The sequence below is a fragment of the Osmia lignaria genome, chromosome 3 (assembly GCF_051020975.1).
Source record: "Osmia lignaria lignaria isolate PbOS001 chromosome 3, iyOsmLign1, whole genome shotgun sequence".
NCBI lineage: Eukaryota > Metazoa > Arthropoda > Insecta > Hymenoptera > Megachilidae > Osmia > Osmia lignaria.
In genome coordinates, this window is record NC_135034.1 from 6,226,880 (window position 1) to 6,248,133 (window position 21,254).

The window sequence follows — 21,254 nt, forward strand, 5'->3', positions numbered from 1 at the left end:
ACCATTTTAAGAAGGCGGGAAAATATGACTGTTCATTTAAAATAGAAAATGTTTCTTTTTTTAATCGTCTAATAACAAGACACAACATTCTACAATTACTCCAATACAATGTCAAGAATATAAGCAAAAGATAAATCTATTCGTTTCAACGTATAGCGTACTATTTCTTTGTACTACACTAACTTATAATGTGCGACACTAATATAACAAATAATTTTAATAGTTTATATATAATACATGTTTAAAAATATTTTCTTTATTGGTAATAAGCTAATTTCATGACATCATATATATATTTTGCTAACTTCACAACCGTACCATATTTAATATAACCTAACCAAAGAGTAGGTATATCTCCACTTTGACCTAGCGTTTCTTACAAGTTTGTATTGTACATATGTCGTAGATTTTAAAATATACATCACACGTTTTGGCTGTGTATCTTCTAACGGTATAACCAAGTATACGTATACACATACATAATTATAAATAATTTATTTTCTTAAAACTACTGTTTTCTACATAATTTAAAACCGCGTTTTATATAATTATGGATGATGAAAAGTATTATCATAAGAAATTAGATGGTTCTTATGTTGTACATTTTCCTAATAATAAAGGACTAAGTAAGAGTGAAATCGAAGAAATGTTTTCTGGTTTTGGGAATGTTTTGTCTGTAGATGATCGTGGACAGTCTCATGGATTATGTTTTGTAAGATATGAAAACTGTGAAGATGTTATACGTTGTATTAAAGGTTTTAAAGATCATCGCTATATTAAGATCTTACCACATAAAAGTAAAACAAAAACAATGAATACAAAGCTAAGATCACAAAATAAACAATCAAAAAATGGTCAATGGAATTATCAAGCTGACTCTAATATATCAAAATCATTATCAGCAAAGAGTACAAATAATTCTAATGGTAATGGGATGGACAATGAAGATTTTTCTGACACTAGTTTCAGCAGTTCAATACAGACAATTGACAGTGAAGGTGGTTCCCATAAAAGAACATTATCTTTAAAACAGCTTAGGTTGAAAAACTTACAAAGAGCTGCATTGAATAATTCATTGCCTTCGGATGCTTGTACTAACAGTTCAAAGAAATCTAAACAAATATCTGATATGGATGAAATCCCAGCTTTAGTTTGTACTAATAAAAATTATGGAATCAATAACACAAAATTCTCTAAATTGTCTTCAGTGGTTGTTCAAGCTCAAGAAGTAATAGTAGCCAACATTCATCCCAGTTTAAGCATTCATTATCTGTTACATCTTTTTGAAAAATACAACCCAATAGCTGTGTCTCTCATGATGACAATACCAAAATCAGGAATAAGATATTGCCATGTTTATTACAAAACATTAGAAGATGCATTTGCAACTGTAGAAGAATTTGATAAGAGTCTATTACGTGGAAAAAATCTTATAGTTTCAACATCACAGAAGTTAATGGAAGAAGCCTGGCAACCATAAATAATTATTTCACATCATACATCTCATTTAATATAAGTAACATATTTTCATTAACATTTTATCAATTTTTTAGACTAAAGTGTCACTAGAGTGTCATCTGTATTACCTATATGACTTAAAAACAATATTAATACTCATAAAAATAAAAGAAAGTAATAATTTTAAACAAGTTCCAGGATTGTAACATATTGATTTATAATGTATAGTGTAATTATTTGTATAATTTATTTTCTCATAAAAAAATGTAACATTGATGTTCTTTGTATTGTTTTATCCAGTTTTGGTGTAAGCTGCATTTTTAATAAAAGTAAAATGTATTAAATAAAAGGCTGTATTTTAAATATAACAAATCTAACTTCACTGTTTTTGTTTAAACTTAAAAAAAAAAGAGACGTTTAGTCTGCTTGTGAGTTTGCGCATTACTATACATTTCATAACCTATGTTATAGTTTTCAAAAGTTAAAAAACGTGTATGTGATTTGCTAGATTCTGACACAAAACTGTATTTACATTGCGATATAACACACGTGGGTTTAGAAAAATATGCAATTAAAAATGTCTAAACCATTTGACAAAAAACTTGTTAAGCAGTTATTGCTGAAAGAAAACGAATTTATTTCACAGATATTTTCAAGAACACCTTTCCCTGTATCTGAATTAGGTAAAAGTGTAGAAACAAAGAAAATAATATGCTATTAGAAAAGCGTAATATTTATCAAAATATTAATTAAGTGTCATTAGTTTCAGATGATCAAAGTAATGTAATAGTACAAAATAATAAAACTGCATCAAAAGGTACATACATATTGATATTTTTGTATAAAATTGTAATTTATTTCTTCACCAGCTGTATATTTTCTGCATTGTAGGAAAAATTTTTTCACATTTAAACGGAAAAATGAAAAGAGCACAAACATTTGAAGAGTTACATGCTAGACTCGAAGGATTAAGAAATATTAAAAGGCTAGGATATAAGGAAAAACAATTGAAAAAGAACTTGAAAAATAGAATAAAAAAGATATCAAAGAGGGAAGAACATTTGATGCAGAAGAAAGCTGTTAAAATAGAGCAAAATGCAAGTGGTTTGTCCAAAATTAAAAAGGAAGACAGCGAAGTACAGAAAATTCCAAGACCAAAACCCATATTTAATTCAGAAGGTAAAATGGTTTTCAGTAAGTTTGACTTTTCTGAAATTGGAACAAAAAAGAAACCACCTAGAAAAGATACAAAGAAAATTCTTCTTGAATTAAAGCAGAAGAAAGAAAAGTTAAAGGAAATGGAACAATCAGGTGAAATAGAAAAAGCTCAAGAACTTAAAGAAAAAGATGCATGGAAATCTGCTTTAGCAAAAGCCTCTGGTGAAAAAGTATGTCAAAATGATAGTTGCAAAGATGTAACTTAAATTCCTATACTTATATATTGTTACAGGTGAAAGATGATTCTGATTTGCTTAAACGAACAATAAAGAGAAAAGACCAGCAGAAAAAACAAAGTGCTAAGAAATGGGAATCAAGGTTAGAAAATGTTCAGAAAGGAATCCAAGAAAGGCAAGAAAAGCGTCAAGAAAATATCATGAAGAGAAAAAAAGAGAAAAAATTGAACAAGTTAAAAAAGGCGTCTAAAAAAGGACGAGCGATGCCCGGATTTTAGGCATTATATATGTATAATAAGTATGTTTAGAAGAATTTTATATTTGATATATTTGAATACATTCTAATTGCTCTTGTATAAATAATTATTTCGTATATCTAGTAAGATTATTTACATCAGACGTATTGACAGTTTTCAACTCTAAAAATCCGTATATCGATTTCATAATATATAAAAGTGTGAAGTTTCTGGTGCTTATGATGATTTATTTACAAACTGTTTTCTGTTTGTACGTCGTGTTAACAAACCCTTATTTACACTAACATATCTGTAGCATACATTTTTCGACTAGGTATCTCATTGTAAAAAGCCGGGATGTCTACTAAATTTGATACAATTGGTCAGTATAACGTTTAACTCACATTAATTTCTGTCACATGTGCAAAACTTGTTTGCAAACTTTTATTTAACTTTACGATGTCAATATATTTTATAGTCATTTTTCGTTACGGCACTTGCGATGTATGTTCAGAATTCGTCACGATCTTCAAACTGAACGTAACATATATTCCAGGTATTGAAGGTTCATAACAAATTTTTAAATTTTTGTAATTGTTTAATAAATGATTGGTAAGTTTAGGACGAGAGCTTCGATATAATCGCCCTCATCCACCTCATGCTAGGTATCTCCAAGGGCAGATGATACGGTATTAGCGTGCGTCAACGCTGTCCATAAAGGGCTATGATCCTCGGGTAATGGCACCGCTGCTTTTGACGGCCGAGGAGACCTGTAAAAATATTCTCAAAATCTTAACTTTTATGATGTTAATGCTAGGTGGCACAGACCGGTATCTTCTTCAAAGCCCGCGTGGATGTAAGATTAAAAAATGTGTTAAAATAATTGTAGTTGGTACCTTGGCGGTACCAAAGCTGGATGCTAATCCGGACTGCTGAGTTCAAGTGCGGTGCTCTGTTCAGGATCCGATCGTTCTTCGACCACGGTGTCTAGCTCCAATGACGGAAAAGCTTTGGACCCTCGATCGCTTCTTAAGGACACCGTTCTCGTTGGTCGATCAATTCCAGCTGCCATAGAAAAAAAACGGACAGAGTTGTAACATGCAATCGTAAAACACTCGATTGTCTGTAGAAAAATTCAGTTGACAAAAGAGCATTAAATGCATTCTAAAATAAACATCACATCATCTCAACTATTTGCTTGAATTTCACAATTGTTGTACGCATTGTTATCGTACGATGCAGCTTGCGTTTAAATGTAATTCTATATAAGCTTGCAGAGCAAATATCTGTAAATCAATTACATGCGGCTATGAACGATGTTAAATGATATGTATTTCATGCTTTTGCATCGAGAGCTGCGTTAAACTACAGCCAAGCTACGCATGAAACTCTTCTTTTTAATTGCACTGCTAATATGAAGATCATATTCGTTTGGACAATAAATGCAAGTATCAAATTTTATAAAATGTAAGTATTTTTATCGTTTCGAATCGTTTTCACGTGCTTCTTAAGTGCTCAAGATTTCAAACTTTCGTGAAAACTTCAATTTAAGTTCTGCGTTAAATATGCAACGGCAGTAGCGGTATGAAACGATTATGCATTAAGTGAAAGAAACTGCTATCCTTTAAACTTCAAACTTTTTCTAGGAAGAAAAAGAAGCAACAATCAGGTGGATGAGAAGCTTTACCTAAATCCTCTTTGGATGCTGCACTTGACAGGATAATAAAATAACGGACATATATTTCAGTTTCACAGCTATCGTATACATTGATTTAAACGCTACATTGTAATTAAAATGTATGAAAAACTAAAGAAAACCTTCACAGTTTTCTCTTTCAATTTTTGAATACTTTCGATGCGAGTTAAGTGTTCCTATCTACAAAATTAATCTTAACTTCGCGGATACGATATTTGTACATGAAATATTCTGACGTCGGTGCATGAACTCGGATATTCAGGGCAACATTCAATCTGGTTTAATGCGTTTTCCACTCTCTTTATATACGTATATAACATTCTAGGCTACGATTCCGTGTGTTTGAACTCGTACATACATACTCCATTTACAAAAGTGTACATGTACCGGTAGGTATTCAAATTCTAAACAGGTATGTGTGCATTCAATGTTGCCTGGCTATGGAAAGGTAACCGCGAAAACGTTGGTTGTTGTTCAAAGGGTTGAAGGTGCTAAAATACAAATGTTTCGTGACCTCCATTCATTTTTGTTGCACAATACAGGGTGCGATATAACACGCGGAACCCACTTAAGCGACGAATGGAGTATACGAACATAACGATCAAAATATTACGCAAACATATTTCTTGTTTCTCCTTGTTTTCGAGTTATGTAGGTCCATATTTACAGAAACTTCATGTATCGTGTTCATGGTCCCATATGTTATGCACTCGTAGACCGTACAACAAGAAACACTTCGCTCAATTGCAAACAGAATAGCAGCATTGTGTCGTGCTCTTTTTCTTTTTTTCTTTCAATACAGCTGGAAAAATGGGTTAAGTACTTAGAAGGTTAAACTATAGAGTAGAAACTCACCTAAGCGATGAACAGGGCTGAAACGAACCAAGCTCAAAGCACCGTGATCCAAATCACAGTTTCTTCTCCTGGCTCGTTCCCTCGCAAGTTTTGCCCTTCTTCTTAGGCAACAGATAACCATCAGCGCCAACAATGGAAATCCAAGAATACACGATACTATTGGGATGATGATACTCTCCGGAGTTACTGAAAAATCACCTAAATGTACGTATACTGTTCGAAAGGAAGTTTCATTGTTCTCAATGTCGAGATAGTTCTTCAAGCTAAACTTGCTTCATAAAGCAACTGGAGTAGCGAGTAGGATAGTTTATCATTTTGTGAAACCGAGATATTCTACAGTTGAACGACTGTGGCAAATCTTGCAAAACAAGGAAGCAAGAAGTAATATTCCACACAAGAGAATGCAAACTATTCCAGTGCTTCGTTTTGACTCGGTAAAGCAACTCTGAAAGTTAAAAAAAATTCGACTAATTTGATCTCACCTGTAGGATAAACTAGAATCGTTGGTCTCTTAGATTGAGGAATTGTAGGCATTGTTGGTCGACCCGCTCTCACCTCGACCGACATTTTGCATTTAATCTGGAACAAAATTAGTTTTCAGAAGTAATTACACTGCTAATTAAGACTGCATTGCGTTGCAGAAATTGTGCGAAGTCGACGATCGAGTTATCAGATTTTCCTGTTTCATTGCAAAACCAATTTTGAAATCCTACCGATTGCCACTGTTCGCTATAGCTTTCAAAACTGTTTACCACCCGTGGTGCTTTATTTAGTGTAGAGAAAAAGTCAAAGCATCCTTTGATGTATCACGGTTTTCTAGTCACTCTTTCGTTTTCCTTTTTTCTTCGCTTTTTCCGGACCCGGTTTTTCGATAAAACAGCGAGGTCGAGGCAACGACCGCAGGCAACAACGCTGTACACCAAAGCTTCTACATTGAAGTCTCTCCTGGTTGTAATTACCCGTCTTGGTTTTCTTTTCCTTCTTTCCTTTACAGTGAACGAATTTCTCCTTTAATTGCTATTTGTATTGTAGTAAATAAAGTTTCAGCGAAACAATGTATAGAGGGTGTTCGGTTAGAGGTGAGCATCTGTTGGAAAGAGAGATGATAGCTGGGGTAATTCTGAACAACTTTTTTCTTTACCAAAATGCTCATTAAAGCTTAGTTTTCAAATTATTAATTAAAAACAGACCGATCAGAGCGCGCATAGTGCGCATGCTCGGACGCGGAAGCGTCAGCTACGATCCGACGTGCCGAATAGTTTGTTCGCGAATACGCTCTAACGCGGTTCTCGTAGCTGTCACTCCCGCGTCCAAGCCTGCGTGCTACACGTACCCTGTTCAGTCGGTGTTTTTCATTAATAATTAAAAAACAAAACCTTAACGAGTATATTGACGATGGTGTGATTTAATGTAAAATTGAAATGTACCGCAAAGTTTTTCATATTTTTAATTTTGCGCGCCAGGTGGTGCGATGGTCTAGTGTGCAGCTTTGCCGCCAATTTTACTGCGCATCTTTAGTGCGCAGAGATTATTGCGCGTCTAAAATGGCCGGTCGCGTGCGCGGTATGTATAAAGCGAAGTACGGTTACAAGATTATCTCGTTGCAAAGTAAATATTTCGTGAGCATTCGACGCGATCGAGTCCGGATATCGTAAACATAAACATTGTCGATCGTGGAGAAGTTGTGATTCAGTGAAACAGTGCGTGGACTGAACGAGAAACAGTCAACTGCTTCTTGGCGTCCTGTCATTGTCGCTGGACCACTACAACGCAATATGAGGGGTAAGTAAATAATATTCAGTATTAAAAAGTGAATATTGCGAAAAGACTTATTCGCTATTCGGAAATTGGAATTCGTCTTGTCAGGGTACATATAAGAGCGTCCATAAATATGCGAATATTAACCTTTCGATAGGACCCGGAATCACGTTATTTGCTCTGTTCCCTTTGTCTTTGTGACACTCTTTTTGCTGATTTTACTGTTCTTTCTTTCCCCGCGCTTAGAAAAGCAATAATCCTCGGCGTGTAGGCGTGAATATTGAGATAGACTAGAAATGTCTCTCTCATTTTCTGTGTAAAGAAAGTTTTCACAGTTTCATTGCTATTGAATACTCCCATTGGGAATATTGCTAGGGAAATTTAATTCGTAGTGGCGGCGAGTCGCAGTGAGGTTAGTTAACTCTAGTTCAATAGCATGCAAAGTAACAATTAGTAAGTACGTATACGTACAGGACCGGATTAAGATTTCTGGGGCCCCTGGGTTATCAAATTTTCGAAGGCCCCGTAGATAAACTTAATTCAAAAATTGAAATTTATTCAAAATCAAATTAAATAGCATTTAGTTTCGCTTAATACATTTTATGATACTAAATTGAAGACTTATAACGGAGCTTTCAAAGCTTAGAAGCAAATTAATGTAATAAAAAAGATTTAAAATTTAACTTCCTTAAACGAGGAAGATGGGTTGAAATGGAGCTCTGTACAGTAGTCTCTTTGGAAGTGAGATTGGTTCCACCCAATACCAAGGCGAGCTTAATTTCCTCAGCTAAGGTGACCTGGGTAGCTCGTTAGCTCTCAAACAGAGCCTTTGGAACGACTCGTTTCCGAGACGCATCAGATGCTCGTATTTCCTCCTTTCTTTCATTCCTTTTCTATTTTTTATCTCGCTATCGTACTGAATATTGCCTCTATAAATTATCCCGCATTCCCTAGCGAACATCGATGCTCCCTATCGGTTAGGGAAACTATAGAAGCAAGCTCTGTTCGATATTTCTTGCATTTTATATGAAATTTAATTTTCAAACATGTCGGATCTGCAGTTATTTGGAATTAGAAATATATAAACCGTGCAAATACTTGTACGATCACTATGAAATATCTCCGCGATTAATCCTATCGTTACATTATCTTAGCTATAGAGCCTATCCTGTCGAAGGACGCTTTGTGACGAGAATAGTTTGACCCACTTTTCCATTAGGCGTGTCTCGTGCATTCGTGACCACGAGCATGTTCTCCAAGAAAGCTCGGATAAGTTGCATTTCCCCAAAAACGTGTTTAACAGCCAGAGTAGCCAGGACAAACGCGAAACTCGTTTAACCGACAGGATGTCAGGCTGAAAGTCTTGGCATCCCTCCAACGTATTGGCCACAATTTTTCCTTTCATCCCTCGTCGAGACCTCGTTCGGGCTTCCCGAAGCCAGCTGGTGACGTACGAGCTGAAATTTACCTGCAGTAAATTCGCGTGGTCCGGAAAATTTCAAATCGTTTTTCAACTGATATCGAAGTTTCTCCGGTACACTTGTACAAAATAGACAGACCAATTTCTGCTCGGTATATTTACTTGAATAGAATACATTCGTGCGAACTTTCCGTAACGTCAAATCATCAAATGTCTCGACAAACGAGAATCGACTTCACCCTCGAATCGTTGCTTAAAAGGTCAAAGACGACGTTACACGTTCTTGTGATTTCGCGGAAGATTACTTCAGTTACAAGGACAGACACGATAACGGCGAGAAGACGAGTTTCGAACAGCATGGTAGAACGAAAGGGGAAAGAAGAGCTTATCGGTGCTTGAATCTTGAGAGGTTTAACTAATGAAAAGCCTAAGAACCAAGTAACGCCAATCGTGCACCTCCTTTAATGAAGCTCGACCCGAAGATTTGTTAGGGTTAAATTACTTTTTCATTTACACAGTTTCATAGTCTACAAGGACGAGAGCAATTTACCTTTGATGGTCTTAAATTTAATATTGAAATTTTTCGATGTTGTTCATCAATAATAGATCCTTTCCATCACGAGTGAAGTCAGTTTGATATATTAGTTTGCTATATTTTTTATTAAAATTGCTTATAACGTTTATGGATGCAGTCATCGATGCTCGGTTATTACGGCGAAAGCTTGGCACAGCGTGCCACGTGAAATCTATTTAACTCAATTCCATGAAAATTGCTTCGAAAACGAGATTAAAGTCGATAAGTTTTACGCAAGTAGCAAATCGAGTTTTCTTAAGCGAATCATTTCCGTTATCGAATTAGTTTTCTGTTCAAAGTTAAATCGCCTATCGATATCTATGCTCGCGATACGTTTCGCGAGATATTAATACATCGAACGAGTGTAAAATCGATTACCGTTAGCGGGAGTTCGATCGACCGGCCGCGGACGAACTTAAAGAAATTTCTGCAGAAATTAATCGCGTTCCGACGCTGCGAACAAAGTTTGCCGAGTAATTGGGGGATTATCGAATGAAGGTATAAAATCTGGTTAAACTAGTTGGAAAGTGGAGCTCTGATTAATGATTCTTTCGCGAAAATAAAAGATTGAAAATGGAAAATTGGATTCGAATAAATCCGTACACGGTATTTCATAACACGAAGCTTAGAACACGGTCGATATTCAGTGTCGTATATCAAGTTGCGTCCTCGTTGCATTCTCGTCGATATCCTTGCTTCTAGCTTGTTAATTAACCGTTTTATTAATTACGGAACGTTTCCTCGTTGATTACGCGAATACGTATGTTTTAGTTGGTGTATACGCGGTGTACACGTTCAACGACGAGGAAACGAATCTTTTCATCTTACAAGTGGTGTTATTCGAGCGATATATGCTTTTTTTTTTGTTCTTAAAACAGTACCTCAATTGTATTACCATTTCCGTGGATTTCCACCGTCAGGGACAGAGTTTGCGTTTCAAAAGGCGAGAAATTTTCAAATTACTCGCCAGTGAAATCGACAAAGACCGACATTTCCCTCTCGAATTCCTGGTACAAAGCAAAAGGACAAGAAATTCCATCGCGAGTTTATGTTCTCTCGTAGACGCTAAAGGAGATATTATTTCCATGGAAAATCAGGAAATCGCGCCGTTTGATTCTACGCGAATTCTCGGATTCTTTCTCGAACGAAATCTCGTGGAATATTTTTCACGATACGGTAAACGAATTTTTACTTTGTCATCGATTATCAGTGAAAATCAATGAAAAGAGTTGCGTGCACAGAAGGCAATGGTCTGTTGTAATGGTAGCCGTTCGAAAGTGATCTTTCGTCGTCGACGAAAGAACGAGTGGAAATGAAATTTTATCGACAGCTCTGCCGTGCTACTCGATATTTTAGTTGGCGGTGACGTTGTCTCCCGTTCGCTCATTGACGTCTTTCATAGATGTTATCGTTAACTTTTGTTACCCCTCGCTCGAGCGTGATATCGACGCGTTTCGTAATCGTAAAATGGAAATTTGCGACGAGCTGTGAAAGGGTCTGTTAAAAATTTACGCGAGATAACTCTGGCAGGGGTGTGAAACGCGTGCGAATCAAATTTATAACAGCGATATTTAAGCAAAACGATTGGCAAATTATCGATCCTTTCGCGTGGGACACCGAATAGTACTCGGAGTTTCATTAGGGCAAGCTTTCACGGTAAATCGGCCAAGCTCGCTTCTCAACGTAATTCGAATGCTCTGTGAAACTCTGTGAAACACGAATTTTGAAACTTTAACAGGGATTTAATCGCTGAGTGGGCCCTCAACCGTGTTCCACTGATAACGTCGAGTCATGGTCCATTTATAATTTCGGTTCATCAGCTGAAACATGGCAGGATCTCGTTTGACAAAGTTGGTGAACAAAGGGTATACACTGTTGGTCAAGCTCGGCTTTGTTGTTTCCTCCGGCTAAATCAGCTTAGAATCATTGCCAGTGTCGTTCAACCCTCGCGAATTCTAACACCGACTAACGTTCTGATTATCTAATGTACAGATCTTTCTAAATGACCGTTGCTACCTGTCCTTTGCCTTGATCATTTATAACGATCGCATCAACTTTGCAAGCAACGTTCGTCAAAACAGCTAAGGCAGACGTTTCAAACAAATGTATATCAGACTTAAAACAATATCCAACGTAGAGGGTGGCTGGTTTATCTTCCTTATTTTTTCTCCGTGGGGTCAACAAGCGGTTCATTAATAATGTACAACGTTTGCTTCCTTGTCGTTATGGTGCAATGTATGTGCGTCGAGTTTCGAGGGGACGTCGCGTCGCGTCCTGTTGATTTAAGCGATATCGGAAGCTTCCCGGGCATAATCGAAGATAACATCAAAAGATTCGCGAGGGAATCGTATAACCACTTTAACGGGAATAAATTTCTTATCGTGAAATCGCAGATTACCGATGGAAGATTTTCCTCTATGAAAATAACGATTATGATTCTCCACGTGGGAATCTTCTGTGGGTACACAGGGCCGAGCAGACACGTTCTTGGAATAAAGATCTTACAGATATTACTATAGTGAAACTCTGCTCTGGAGTTTAAATAATATTTTGTCCACGTTATATCTTAAAGGGGTATTGTATTCTCGAGGTTTCATAGGGTAGATCCGTTTTAAGACGTCCTGTACAATTATTTCGATTGAAATACTTTCGTGTAGCAAGGTGCAAACCTTATTTCGGTGCGGTCGTGTAAAGTCTATGTCCTAGTGCTATACATTAAATAGTCGACAAGCTTATAACCGTGTGTTACCCCGAACACATACGATTGTGTCACGTGCAGGGATGCAATTTTCGGAGAACGTGGTAAATCTTGCATCCATTAGCTGGCACCGACACACTCGCCCAACCATTTAGGTGTTAATGGTTTTAATGGCTCCGTCTTCTAACAGTCTCAACGCTCGTGTAATTTTCAGTTTACGTTTTCGATTCAAAGCAGTTACAATTGATTGTTTGCCTTTGTAACACGTTCTACTCGATTTTCTTGCCAACGAGTTTCGAACGAGCCCGAAAAAGAAACTTTCCTGTGTATCAATAGCAAATCGAATAGATATCGACGTTCAGCCAAGGAAACGCTATTAATTTTCGACTAAGGTGCTTTAACGCTTCTGTGCCTTCGGTGTTCACCGTATTATTATTCCATTATCGTATCGGAATCGATGATTCAATAAATCATTCTACGATCACGCGTTTAGGGTTCGAGGGAAAATGGATAGAACGTTGCAGGTAAATTTCATGAAAATATAACAGGCCATAGTTTTATCTTCCACCTAAATTTTTTATGTAAAATCACCATCTTTTCGCTTATGGAACATTCTGTACCGTGGCTGGCCTAGTTCGACAAAGTCTAACTTGACCTAAAAAAAAAAAAAAAAAAGGAAGAGAGACTCGTCTAGAAGAGGCTCGTCACTCTTCTCACTCGAGGGATTAATAAAATTTTACCGCGATACAAGCTCATCTTCTGTTTAAAGGGAAATCATGCAAATGGATTTAAACGAAGCAAACGATGCTGGCACTCTTGAGATTCACTTGCCGGGTACATTGTCCTCGTCAGTGTGAGCTACGTCGTCAATATTCTTTTCTCTTGCCTCGTTGGAAATAAAGTTTCCCGAGGAAATATCGTTATGAAGGAATGCGCGTGCTGGAAGTATTAAATTCCACGCCAGTCAGGCGAAATTAACTCTAATATCTAAGCGGATAAAACCTCTGCACCTTTCTCACAACCCTCTCGTCTACTTTTAATCCCGAAGCGACGATTCTAGTCTCCTTCTCTCGACAGGGAATATTAAAATTTGTCAAAAACAAACCAACAAGGATTTACCCTTCGGTACCCGAAGCTTTTGCTTTTCCACGATCTTTATTAAATTAGAGCAATTCAATTGCACTGCGCCGGTCGTAGTGAGGAGTGGCGAACGAAGTGCCGCGCTATGCGTCGATATTTCTACTGTGCCGGCCAACGCGTTAATTGTCGCGCGTAGAGGAAATTTATCTTTTACTTTGAAGACTTTATATCGGGTAATTCCGTTTGAACTATTGCCAAGGGAATGGCCGATAGCAGCGTAAATGTGGCAATCTTTTATACCGCGAAATTCCCAATTTCAGTCGAAGAGGGAGGAACCGGTACCGATGGGACGGGGATTAAGAGACGATAATAGGACCGAGCTGGATAATGGGTTCGAATAAGCTTAATGAACTGGTTTTTATGTCCGTTTTTCCCCGATAAGCCTCGGGGTTCGCGAATGTAGGCGTTTAGTGGAAGGGGAAGACGGCGAGTCTTCCCGGGCACCCTTAGCTCGGATCGGCGACCGCCAGGTGGCAGCGGGATTTGGGTCTGTTCTCGCTAGCGGTCTCTCGGTACATGACTTCCAAAAAGCAGGGATCGTCTATCGTCAGCCGTACTGACGCTTTTTCTGTTCCTACACGAAAAAATGTGTCGGCAGGAATGAATTTAACTCTTGATTCCGTTCTATAGTCGGTTGGAAGTAGAAATCCACTGAAGTAACGTCTGTATCTTCAATTATTTCGCTTAATCTCAGGGGATTGCTACAATCCTGTGCATCGTTGTTCGAGCTTAATTGTATAAACGATATTATCAAAGCGTTTGCAGGTTCCTTTGGAAAATACAAATTCATTCAACCGATTGATTAATTAACTAAATACGTTCGCTACCAGCGTTTACTACAACACATGAAAAGTAACGTTAAACTTGTGTGTTCGATTTCGTTTTGAAATTGCTTGCTTCTATCGCGTACAGTGTACACGATAAAATGGTCTTGCAAAGTTTGCGATCCTCTGGCGATCTATTACTCAGTTCCTCGTGTTTGACTATCTGGAACTCGATTGTTGCTTGCATCGAAAGCTGTGCATGCTTGCGTACCTAGGTATTCATTCTTGAAATTATAGCGAAACTTCATTCGACGCGTGTACGATTCCCCGAACAATAATCAGTTATGAGAATAATATTCCAACGGAACAGAGAGAACAATGCTCGATTAGTTCTCGTTGAGAACACTTGCGAACAGTCGATTTAGAATCGCGTGTAAATTGCTCTGATATATTTATCGGCCACGATTTCAAACGATCTGTTCTATTTCGGACAATTGAAACACTCCGTGTATACAGGGTGTTTCATGAGCAAATGCGATAGGGAAATTAATTAAGATTACAATACGGTACGGAGGCTAACTCTTTCTCGACCGAAGCAACCCTTACATGCAACCCGTTCGCGCATAGCTCTATATCCTTGAATGCTCTCGCTTTATTTGCTTTCCCTCTTTCGTACGATCAGTCGAGTCGCTCTTTAGGAGCTGCAATTAACGGATCGTCACGAAAGTGTCACCTTAACAATGCCTCTCAAGACGCGACGTTTATCAGAGTGTCGAACGAAGAGCGAAGCCAAGTAGCGGGCTGAAAGCGTAACGCGTCCTTTAACGTCACTTGCCAGAAATGCTGATTTATCGCGCAAATTGAAATACCTAATACGTCTGGAAAGGAATTGACGCGATGTCGAAGTGAAAAAAAAAAAAAGCGTGTAGCCTGTGTGTTACACAGCCGCGAGACAAAAATGTCAGTGGCCAATCCGGAACGGATTAAGCGTTGTTCGTCAACGGGAGGGGCTGCGTTTGACGAGATAAAAATAGTCTGGTGATTTTTCTACAGCCAGGCTGGCAGGAAGGATGGGTGGCAGCGAAACGAGAGGGAAACGAAAGCGGTCGATAGCAGGCACCGAATTCGAGCGAATAGCTGGTTCACGGTAAGAGGATACACTGCTTTTTCTCGTTAGTAGGCTGCTGATTTACCAAACGCGTTTCAACGGATCCCGGATTTGGGTTAACGAGACGCACAATATCCGGATAAAATAGAACGCGAGTTCCGTTGCTTAACGCCTCGTGCCTCGCCCAACCTGTTATTTCCGATCCGATCCGATCGAAGATAGCTGATCAGATCGAGAACAATCATCGCGAAGGATTCGAATAATGAAAATTCATAAATGTTCTATCGAATTTATTGAAAACTTGAATCGACGGAAACGATTTTGAAAGTTGCATTCACGGATCTAAGATCTTATTGGATATCTTAGAACGGGACACGCGTTTGGACGGCTTAATCTTATAGAATAGAGCCGATCCGTAGCCGAGATTCGTTCTATGAGACCTAACGAGTTTCCCGTGAATTTAAAAGCGGTCGACGTGTCGGGAAGAAGTTCGTGAACTGAAAACTTGCGGTTTAGAGTTAGAACGGGTAGAAAGAAATCCGGGAATAGGGATCGGGGATAAAGAGGAGGCTGAACCGGAACAATGAATCGTAGATATTCGTTGGAATAAATCTATTGGCTTTTATATTCTTGCCTTCGGCGATCCTTCAGCTGAAAATAACGATTATACGCCGAGATAGAATTCGATTTTTCGCGAGAAAAATGCTTTCCCTCGGCGGCTTCCACTTAGAAATTTCAATCTTTTCAAATGTTATCACGTATTTTCGTCCGCGATGAAATTAAACTCTCAAGTACTCGAGGAGGAAAACAAGGAGGAAAGTTTTGGGGTGCGTGAACGCCTTCATCGATTTTCCCGAGGGTCTGGAAAGGTATCGAAAAAGATACTTGAATATAAAGTAGAACTAAAGATCCGGATCTCAACGGTACGATAAGAAGATAAGAAGAGTTTAAAATGTGATCGAAAGATTCTTAAGCGAAAGCAAACTTCGGCGCGTGTTTCTTTTCTTCGAGAAAAGAACTGTAGGGCAGTCGCGCACCCCTAATTTACACTATTAAATTCTTCGGATACACTAGCCTAATAATCATTCCGGAGACGAACAAAGGTATTCGTTGAGCGACAGAGGAACGTAAGGAGACAAGAGGGAGGGGTAGGGGAGAAAAGTCGCAAAATGAGAACCGATGGCCAACTACGATATAACGGAAAACAGGCAGGCCTTTCCACCAGGGAAATAGGGACGGGAGTAAATGGGAGCGGTGGTAGAAGGTACGAATGAATGAGAGTGAACGTTCGTGCTTCGGTTCGTGCTTCTGTCCCATTTTGTCTTGTTCATCTATATCGTCCGTGTTCGCGTACAGTTCGATTTCCTTTTTTCATAGGGACTGGACACGCGGAAATGAATTGGTCGGTCGGTGACGTTCAGCTGGTTTGCGACGAGGGGAACGATATCGCGACGATCGATCGTTCCGCATAATCATTGGAAAAATATTTCAACAATCGGTGTTACGGGTAAAATATACAGAGAAGAAGGTTAAATTGTCCGATAAAAAACAAACCGACGAGCGATTCGTGGCGTTTCTGGAGCGAAGAGAATTCGACTGTTGGCTTAAATATTTCATAAGAGTAGGGCGATGTTCCCGGTGTCGAAGAGAAACCTTCGGCAAGAATGTCATAGCATTCGCAGACGGCGTACTAGAATTTCAGGTCATCTTTAAGCGAGCTAGTTGGTACGTGAGCCGTACACTAAATACCCCTAAAACTGTGGTACCAACGTATCCGGGCAGTTGACGTTATTTAAATTACGAATTTCAATGAATCGCTCTGCTAAAGGGAGAGACGGCGAGAATCCGCCTTCATTTTCCCTATCTTCGATGCCGTCTTCGTCGAGATAGACGGGATAGAAATAAACTCGGCTAAGCATTCGGTTCGAATAAATTTTAATTAATTCCGTTGAAGGGACGCGAACCCGTTTCCCGTCTATTCCTTCCCATCGACGCTTAAGAATTGAACTCGCTAAAGGATTCAGTCTCTGTTCTGACAGATTTTTTTTGCTTCGGAAATATCATTCGTATCAACGTAACCGAAGAAAGGGCGGATACGGTTAAACATATTTCGAAAGACACGACACATCTGGGGTATTCTTTTATCCCGATGAAATCGTTCGAAACGCGACGGGGGAGGGTAAGATTTATTTTTCCTCGTATACGAAGGATGATCCCTCGAAAAATTCGGCTCACGATCTGGCTACTTATCCGTTTCCCGGCCGGAAACTACACCCTAGAGTGAAGGGGTGCTGCAAATTCCAGATTCGTGTTTCACGTCTCGTTAGTCCCGTGACCCTGTCGCGATCAATTTTAGTTGGAATTTCACTCGAATGGATCACGAGCCTAATCGAATCGCGAAATTACTTTACAACACGCTTCATTCCACCGTTGCTTCGATGATCTCGCGATCTTCGATGTTGCGCGATTCGTTTGATCGTGGATTGTTAAACAGGATTCCCGTTGGCTGATTTCTGGTCAGTTTGGCTAATGCGGCTAAATTAGCCACAGTGTGAATCCAGGGAGATTCCGTTTGCGGTCAGCTGACGCTACAACATTCGAGCAGCCCTTTCGGTCCGCTCAAACATCGAATATCTAATTTTGAATGGCATAAATGGTAACACGTTTAAGGACATTTCCTCTGCCATGAAAAATTTCGCGATTTTTTCTGAACCACCTCTATAACGTAATTCAGTTATTTTCGATTCAGGATAATTCAACGTGCCGAAAGGCATAACAGGTTTTAAAACGTCGAAACGCGATACGTTTCTTCCGGTTGCCGCGAAATCAATTCGACAATTGCCGTGCACCACCATCGCAGCTGAAAATTTAATCTCGTCAGAATCGCAGCTGCTCTCTAAATCACGGGATTTATTTGCTGGATAAACGCTGATAAAGCAATGGATATCCATCGATTTTTCCTATGAACTTCATTGCTATCGATCGATCGATTTTTGACTTTCACTTCGGAGTTTGCGAATTGAAACGAGTAGCGAATGTTTAAATGAAACGAATTACCCGCCTAAATGAAATTTTTTTCCGCTTGAAAACAAACAATTTTTCTATAGAAATTTATTTTAACGAATACTGTGCGTGGTTAAATTCTTTTTTCAACCCGTTATTATATTATACTATGATCCCTCTACCTTATTAATCCTTCGATTTATGAATTTAACTAGGAGTAATTTGTATAGTTTTTCGTCATAGAAAAAATATACATACTGTCGAGAGATGGGAAGTACATTAGCGGGACCCTTCGCACCCTCCGCCCTGTCATCACGTTTGAGCCTCGCGTTTAAAATTCGCCGCAACGCTGACATTTTTCTTCTTTGTCAGGCGACGCGATTAGTGTGTGATCGCCAATAGCGCGCGATAATCTAAAATGCATGTGCATGAGGCGCATTCCTTTCCCTAATGTACTTTCCATCTGTCAACAGTAGTTTGAAGTTTTACCTGGGTGTTTTATGATTTTACACGGTGCAAACTCGCCGAGACTCGTACATCGTGTACGTTATTCCTATGTTAAATTCACTGACCGTAGTTTCTCCAATAATCGTACGTAAAATCGCAGTATTTGAAACAAAAGTTTGCAGACATCGGTTCCCGTGAAACTCGAAACGTTGCAACGCGGTTGAAACAAGTCACCGAATCACGTGGCGAAGTTTAAATTCTTTCCTTCGATTCTCTTGGTCGTACGCATCGATTCCTCTTGATGGATGGATCAAGATACCATTGATTTCTCGATGTGAGGAACACGGTACACGACACCTTCGTGCTTCTGGATCCAGTTCGTTGATCTTGTCGCTTTCAGTCGAGTCACGTCTTCGTTCTCTTCGAGATGCCACCAACTTCTGTCCTCTTATTCTCCAACTATTAATCGTGCCTTTTGCTTGCTTCTTTCCTTTCTTCTACAGAAACCGACCAGTCTCGTTTACAAGCTAGAAGGATTCGTTTTTCACTCCTTGTCACGAGTGCTTTAAACCTCGTTCAAACTTCATTTAAGAAAGGGAGTAAAAATTTGAGCAACGTTAGTCTGCTACGCAAGTTTATTGGATTTCTGTCGAATACCTCTTCTGTTTTTTAGTACTCGACTTTTATCGATACTTCATAAGTGTTTTTGCCTCTGAATCTTATATCCTCCGAGGAAAAAATGTGCCGAGCAGTGGCAACTCGTGTCGTAAATAATATATCGAGATTGGTTCAAGTTTCTTTCGGGATTGAACGAGATTTTCCTTCGGTTTTTCGGAAGACAGGGCTTGTTTATCGACACTTTTATCGTCGTTGGTTTACATCAAAAAATCTTAAGGAAAAAAAGTAATGTCCTCTTGTGTCGTTAATGAATCCGAGCGTTTGGTTCAACTTCGCTAGTGATTTTCGTGGTTCTTTATCGATACCATTATCTTGGACAGTTTTACGTCACGGATGTTTCTCGTCTTCTTCTTTCGCAAATGAAAAAAGGTTTGTTCCCCTTTGTCGACACTTAAATGGGGATGATAGACGTCGCGAAACCTCGTGTTCCACGGGGTGAACGCGAGAACCGATGTCGCGATGTTCAATCTGCTACGGCTTTGAGCCGACTGCTATTGAAAACGCGACTCTTGCTGCGCGCCACCTTTTGCACGCATGCGTTTTCTATCGAGATATCGTAAGGCTTTTTTCCGATTAAACCCTTTCGTCTCGTTAAACCTATATACGTCGTTAAAAGGATCAGGAATTAAAAAGTGTATTTGGTTCACGATAAAAAAAAAAGAGAGTAAAAGTAAACAGCGAATCGATCAAAAAATTGGAGAGAGAAAAGTTGGTTGGAAAAGTGGAAAGAATAGAAAAATATTTGATGCCAGACTGACGTACGAAATCGAAAGTTCAGGATGACATAGATTTAAGAGATTCCGCTCCAGTAGCTCGTCGAGTGCTCTTTGCTCCAATAACTTTTCAAGAATACGTCACTCTATATCCAGACGTCGTATACAGGTTGTGCTCCGATAATTTCGCGACAAGAGCACTTTCCTATGATTTCTTTTGAAGAAAACAATATATCCGAATTTCCACGATCATCGTGGAGCGAAATTTCGAAGTTAAAGCAGAACAGTTAAATTGATAGTAAAAGTCGAATACAGCGGGCAGCATTATTTCATCTGGAAAACTGTTATGATGTTTAATTTTTCATTCTATATAGCGTGCTGGTTAAGAGAAAACGGGTTCTCGTTTTCTGTCTATGATAAATAGCGATGAAAGTAAATTTAGAAATAAAACTAAGAACAGTGTTATTCGTTCGCGAGTGTTCCCAACGTTGAGGTATATTTTCTTTTATTTCTCTTTAAAACAACACCGCGAGTATATCTCCTTTAAAGTGCAATATTTTAAGATACACGAGACATTTCCAACTTCTACCGCACCTGAAATATTCTCCCATTCCGTGGAGGAGAAAGACACAGCGATGCATCGAATCTGTCCGAACAAATGAAATTATTGCCTAACTGTCGGGGGTACTGCAAATATTTCGATTATAACAATCCGAAGGTTCAGACTGCGCTCACGAGATATTTTATTCTCGCATTTCTCTACGAGAATTTCATATAGGTATTCTCTGTTGTTTTTTATTTTTGTTAAAGAGTCCTGCTCGAATCATGGTTAATTAACACTTCAATACTCGATAGATTAAACGATTATGTTACACCGGCTTTGTGTTCTCCGGAAATGTTAATTAGTTATGGACAATAGAGGTGAACGTAATAAACGGTTGAGTGCAGGACGACGCGTACCGACGATTAATCCGGTATCGATTTTGCTAACGATGCGTTCAGGTAGCTGGATTAGGTTATCACCTGTTCATCTTTCGCTTACATTGCTCAGGTCAATTCGATGACGTCTCTCGCGACCGTATGAAAGCGGCTGCATCTGCGACAAAGCACGCCCGTTTGTGCATACTCGAGCTGACACAGTACAACCACGAAATCGCTTGAAACTGATCTCCTCTGATTCCTCGGTTCCACGAATATTCCACTTTGACGAATAGTACGAGGATAATACGCGTTTCACACCGATCGATCGAACCTCGCGTAGCTGAAAATCGAATAGAATCGAATCTGTTATTGTTAAAATAAATTGAGAAAG

The 21,254-nt window shown here is 38.9% G+C and overlaps 4 protein-coding genes across 7 annotated transcripts in view; 3 read left to right on the plus strand and 1 right to left on the minus strand.

Moving 5' to 3' along the window:
- Positions 1-303: 303 nt before the first annotated feature.
- LOC117605259 (uncharacterized) lies at positions 304-1,680 on the plus strand. Its single transcript, XM_034326376.2, has one exon. It carries the CDS (start codon positions 551-553, stop codon positions 1,478-1,480), a length of 930 nt encoding a protein of 309 aa, XP_034182267.2. The 5' UTR covers positions 304-550; the 3' UTR covers positions 1,481-1,680.
- A 168-nt stretch (positions 1,681-1,848) lies between these two features.
- Surf6 (Surfeit locus protein 6) lies at positions 1,849-3,709 on the plus strand. Its single transcript, XM_034326377.2, has 4 exons — positions 1,849-2,141; positions 2,222-2,275; positions 2,350-2,846; positions 2,909-3,709. Exons 1-4 carry the CDS (start codon positions 2,024-2,026, stop codon positions 3,128-3,130), a joined length of 891 nt encoding a protein of 296 aa, XP_034182268.1. The 5' UTR covers positions 1,849-2,023; the 3' UTR covers positions 3,131-3,709.
- An 8-nt stretch (positions 3,710-3,717) lies between these two features.
- Positions 3,718-19,705, minus strand: LOC117605263 (uncharacterized). 3 transcript variants are annotated; one of them, XM_076693179.1, is made up of 5 exons: positions 18,594-19,705; positions 6,122-6,218; positions 5,640-5,825; positions 3,985-4,153; positions 3,718-3,858 (listed from the first exon to the last, which is right to left on the minus strand). In XM_076693179.1, exons 2-4 carry the CDS (start codon positions 6,204-6,206, stop codon positions 4,008-4,010), a joined length of 417 nt encoding a protein of 138 aa, XP_076549294.1. In that variant the 5' UTR covers positions 6,207-6,218; positions 18,594-19,705; the 3' UTR covers positions 3,718-3,858; positions 3,985-4,007. The 3 variants fall into 3 exon arrangements, with proteins under 3 accessions (XP_076549294.1, XP_034182273.1, XP_076549293.1); XM_034326382.2 differs by having other exon boundaries at positions 3,850-4,153; XM_076693178.1 differs by lacking the exon at positions 18,594-19,705 and adding an exon at positions 6,353-6,768 and having other exon boundaries at positions 3,850-4,153.
- The window catches only part of tyn (trynity), an 86,495-nt gene continuing 72,477 nt past the window's right edge, over positions 7,237-21,254 (plus strand). For both annotated transcript variants that reach the window (XM_076693177.1, XM_034326364.2), the window contains exon 1: positions 7,237-7,421. The gene's annotated coding sequence lies outside the window, so the exon portion shown is untranslated. The remainder of the gene's footprint in view (positions 7,422-21,254) is intronic.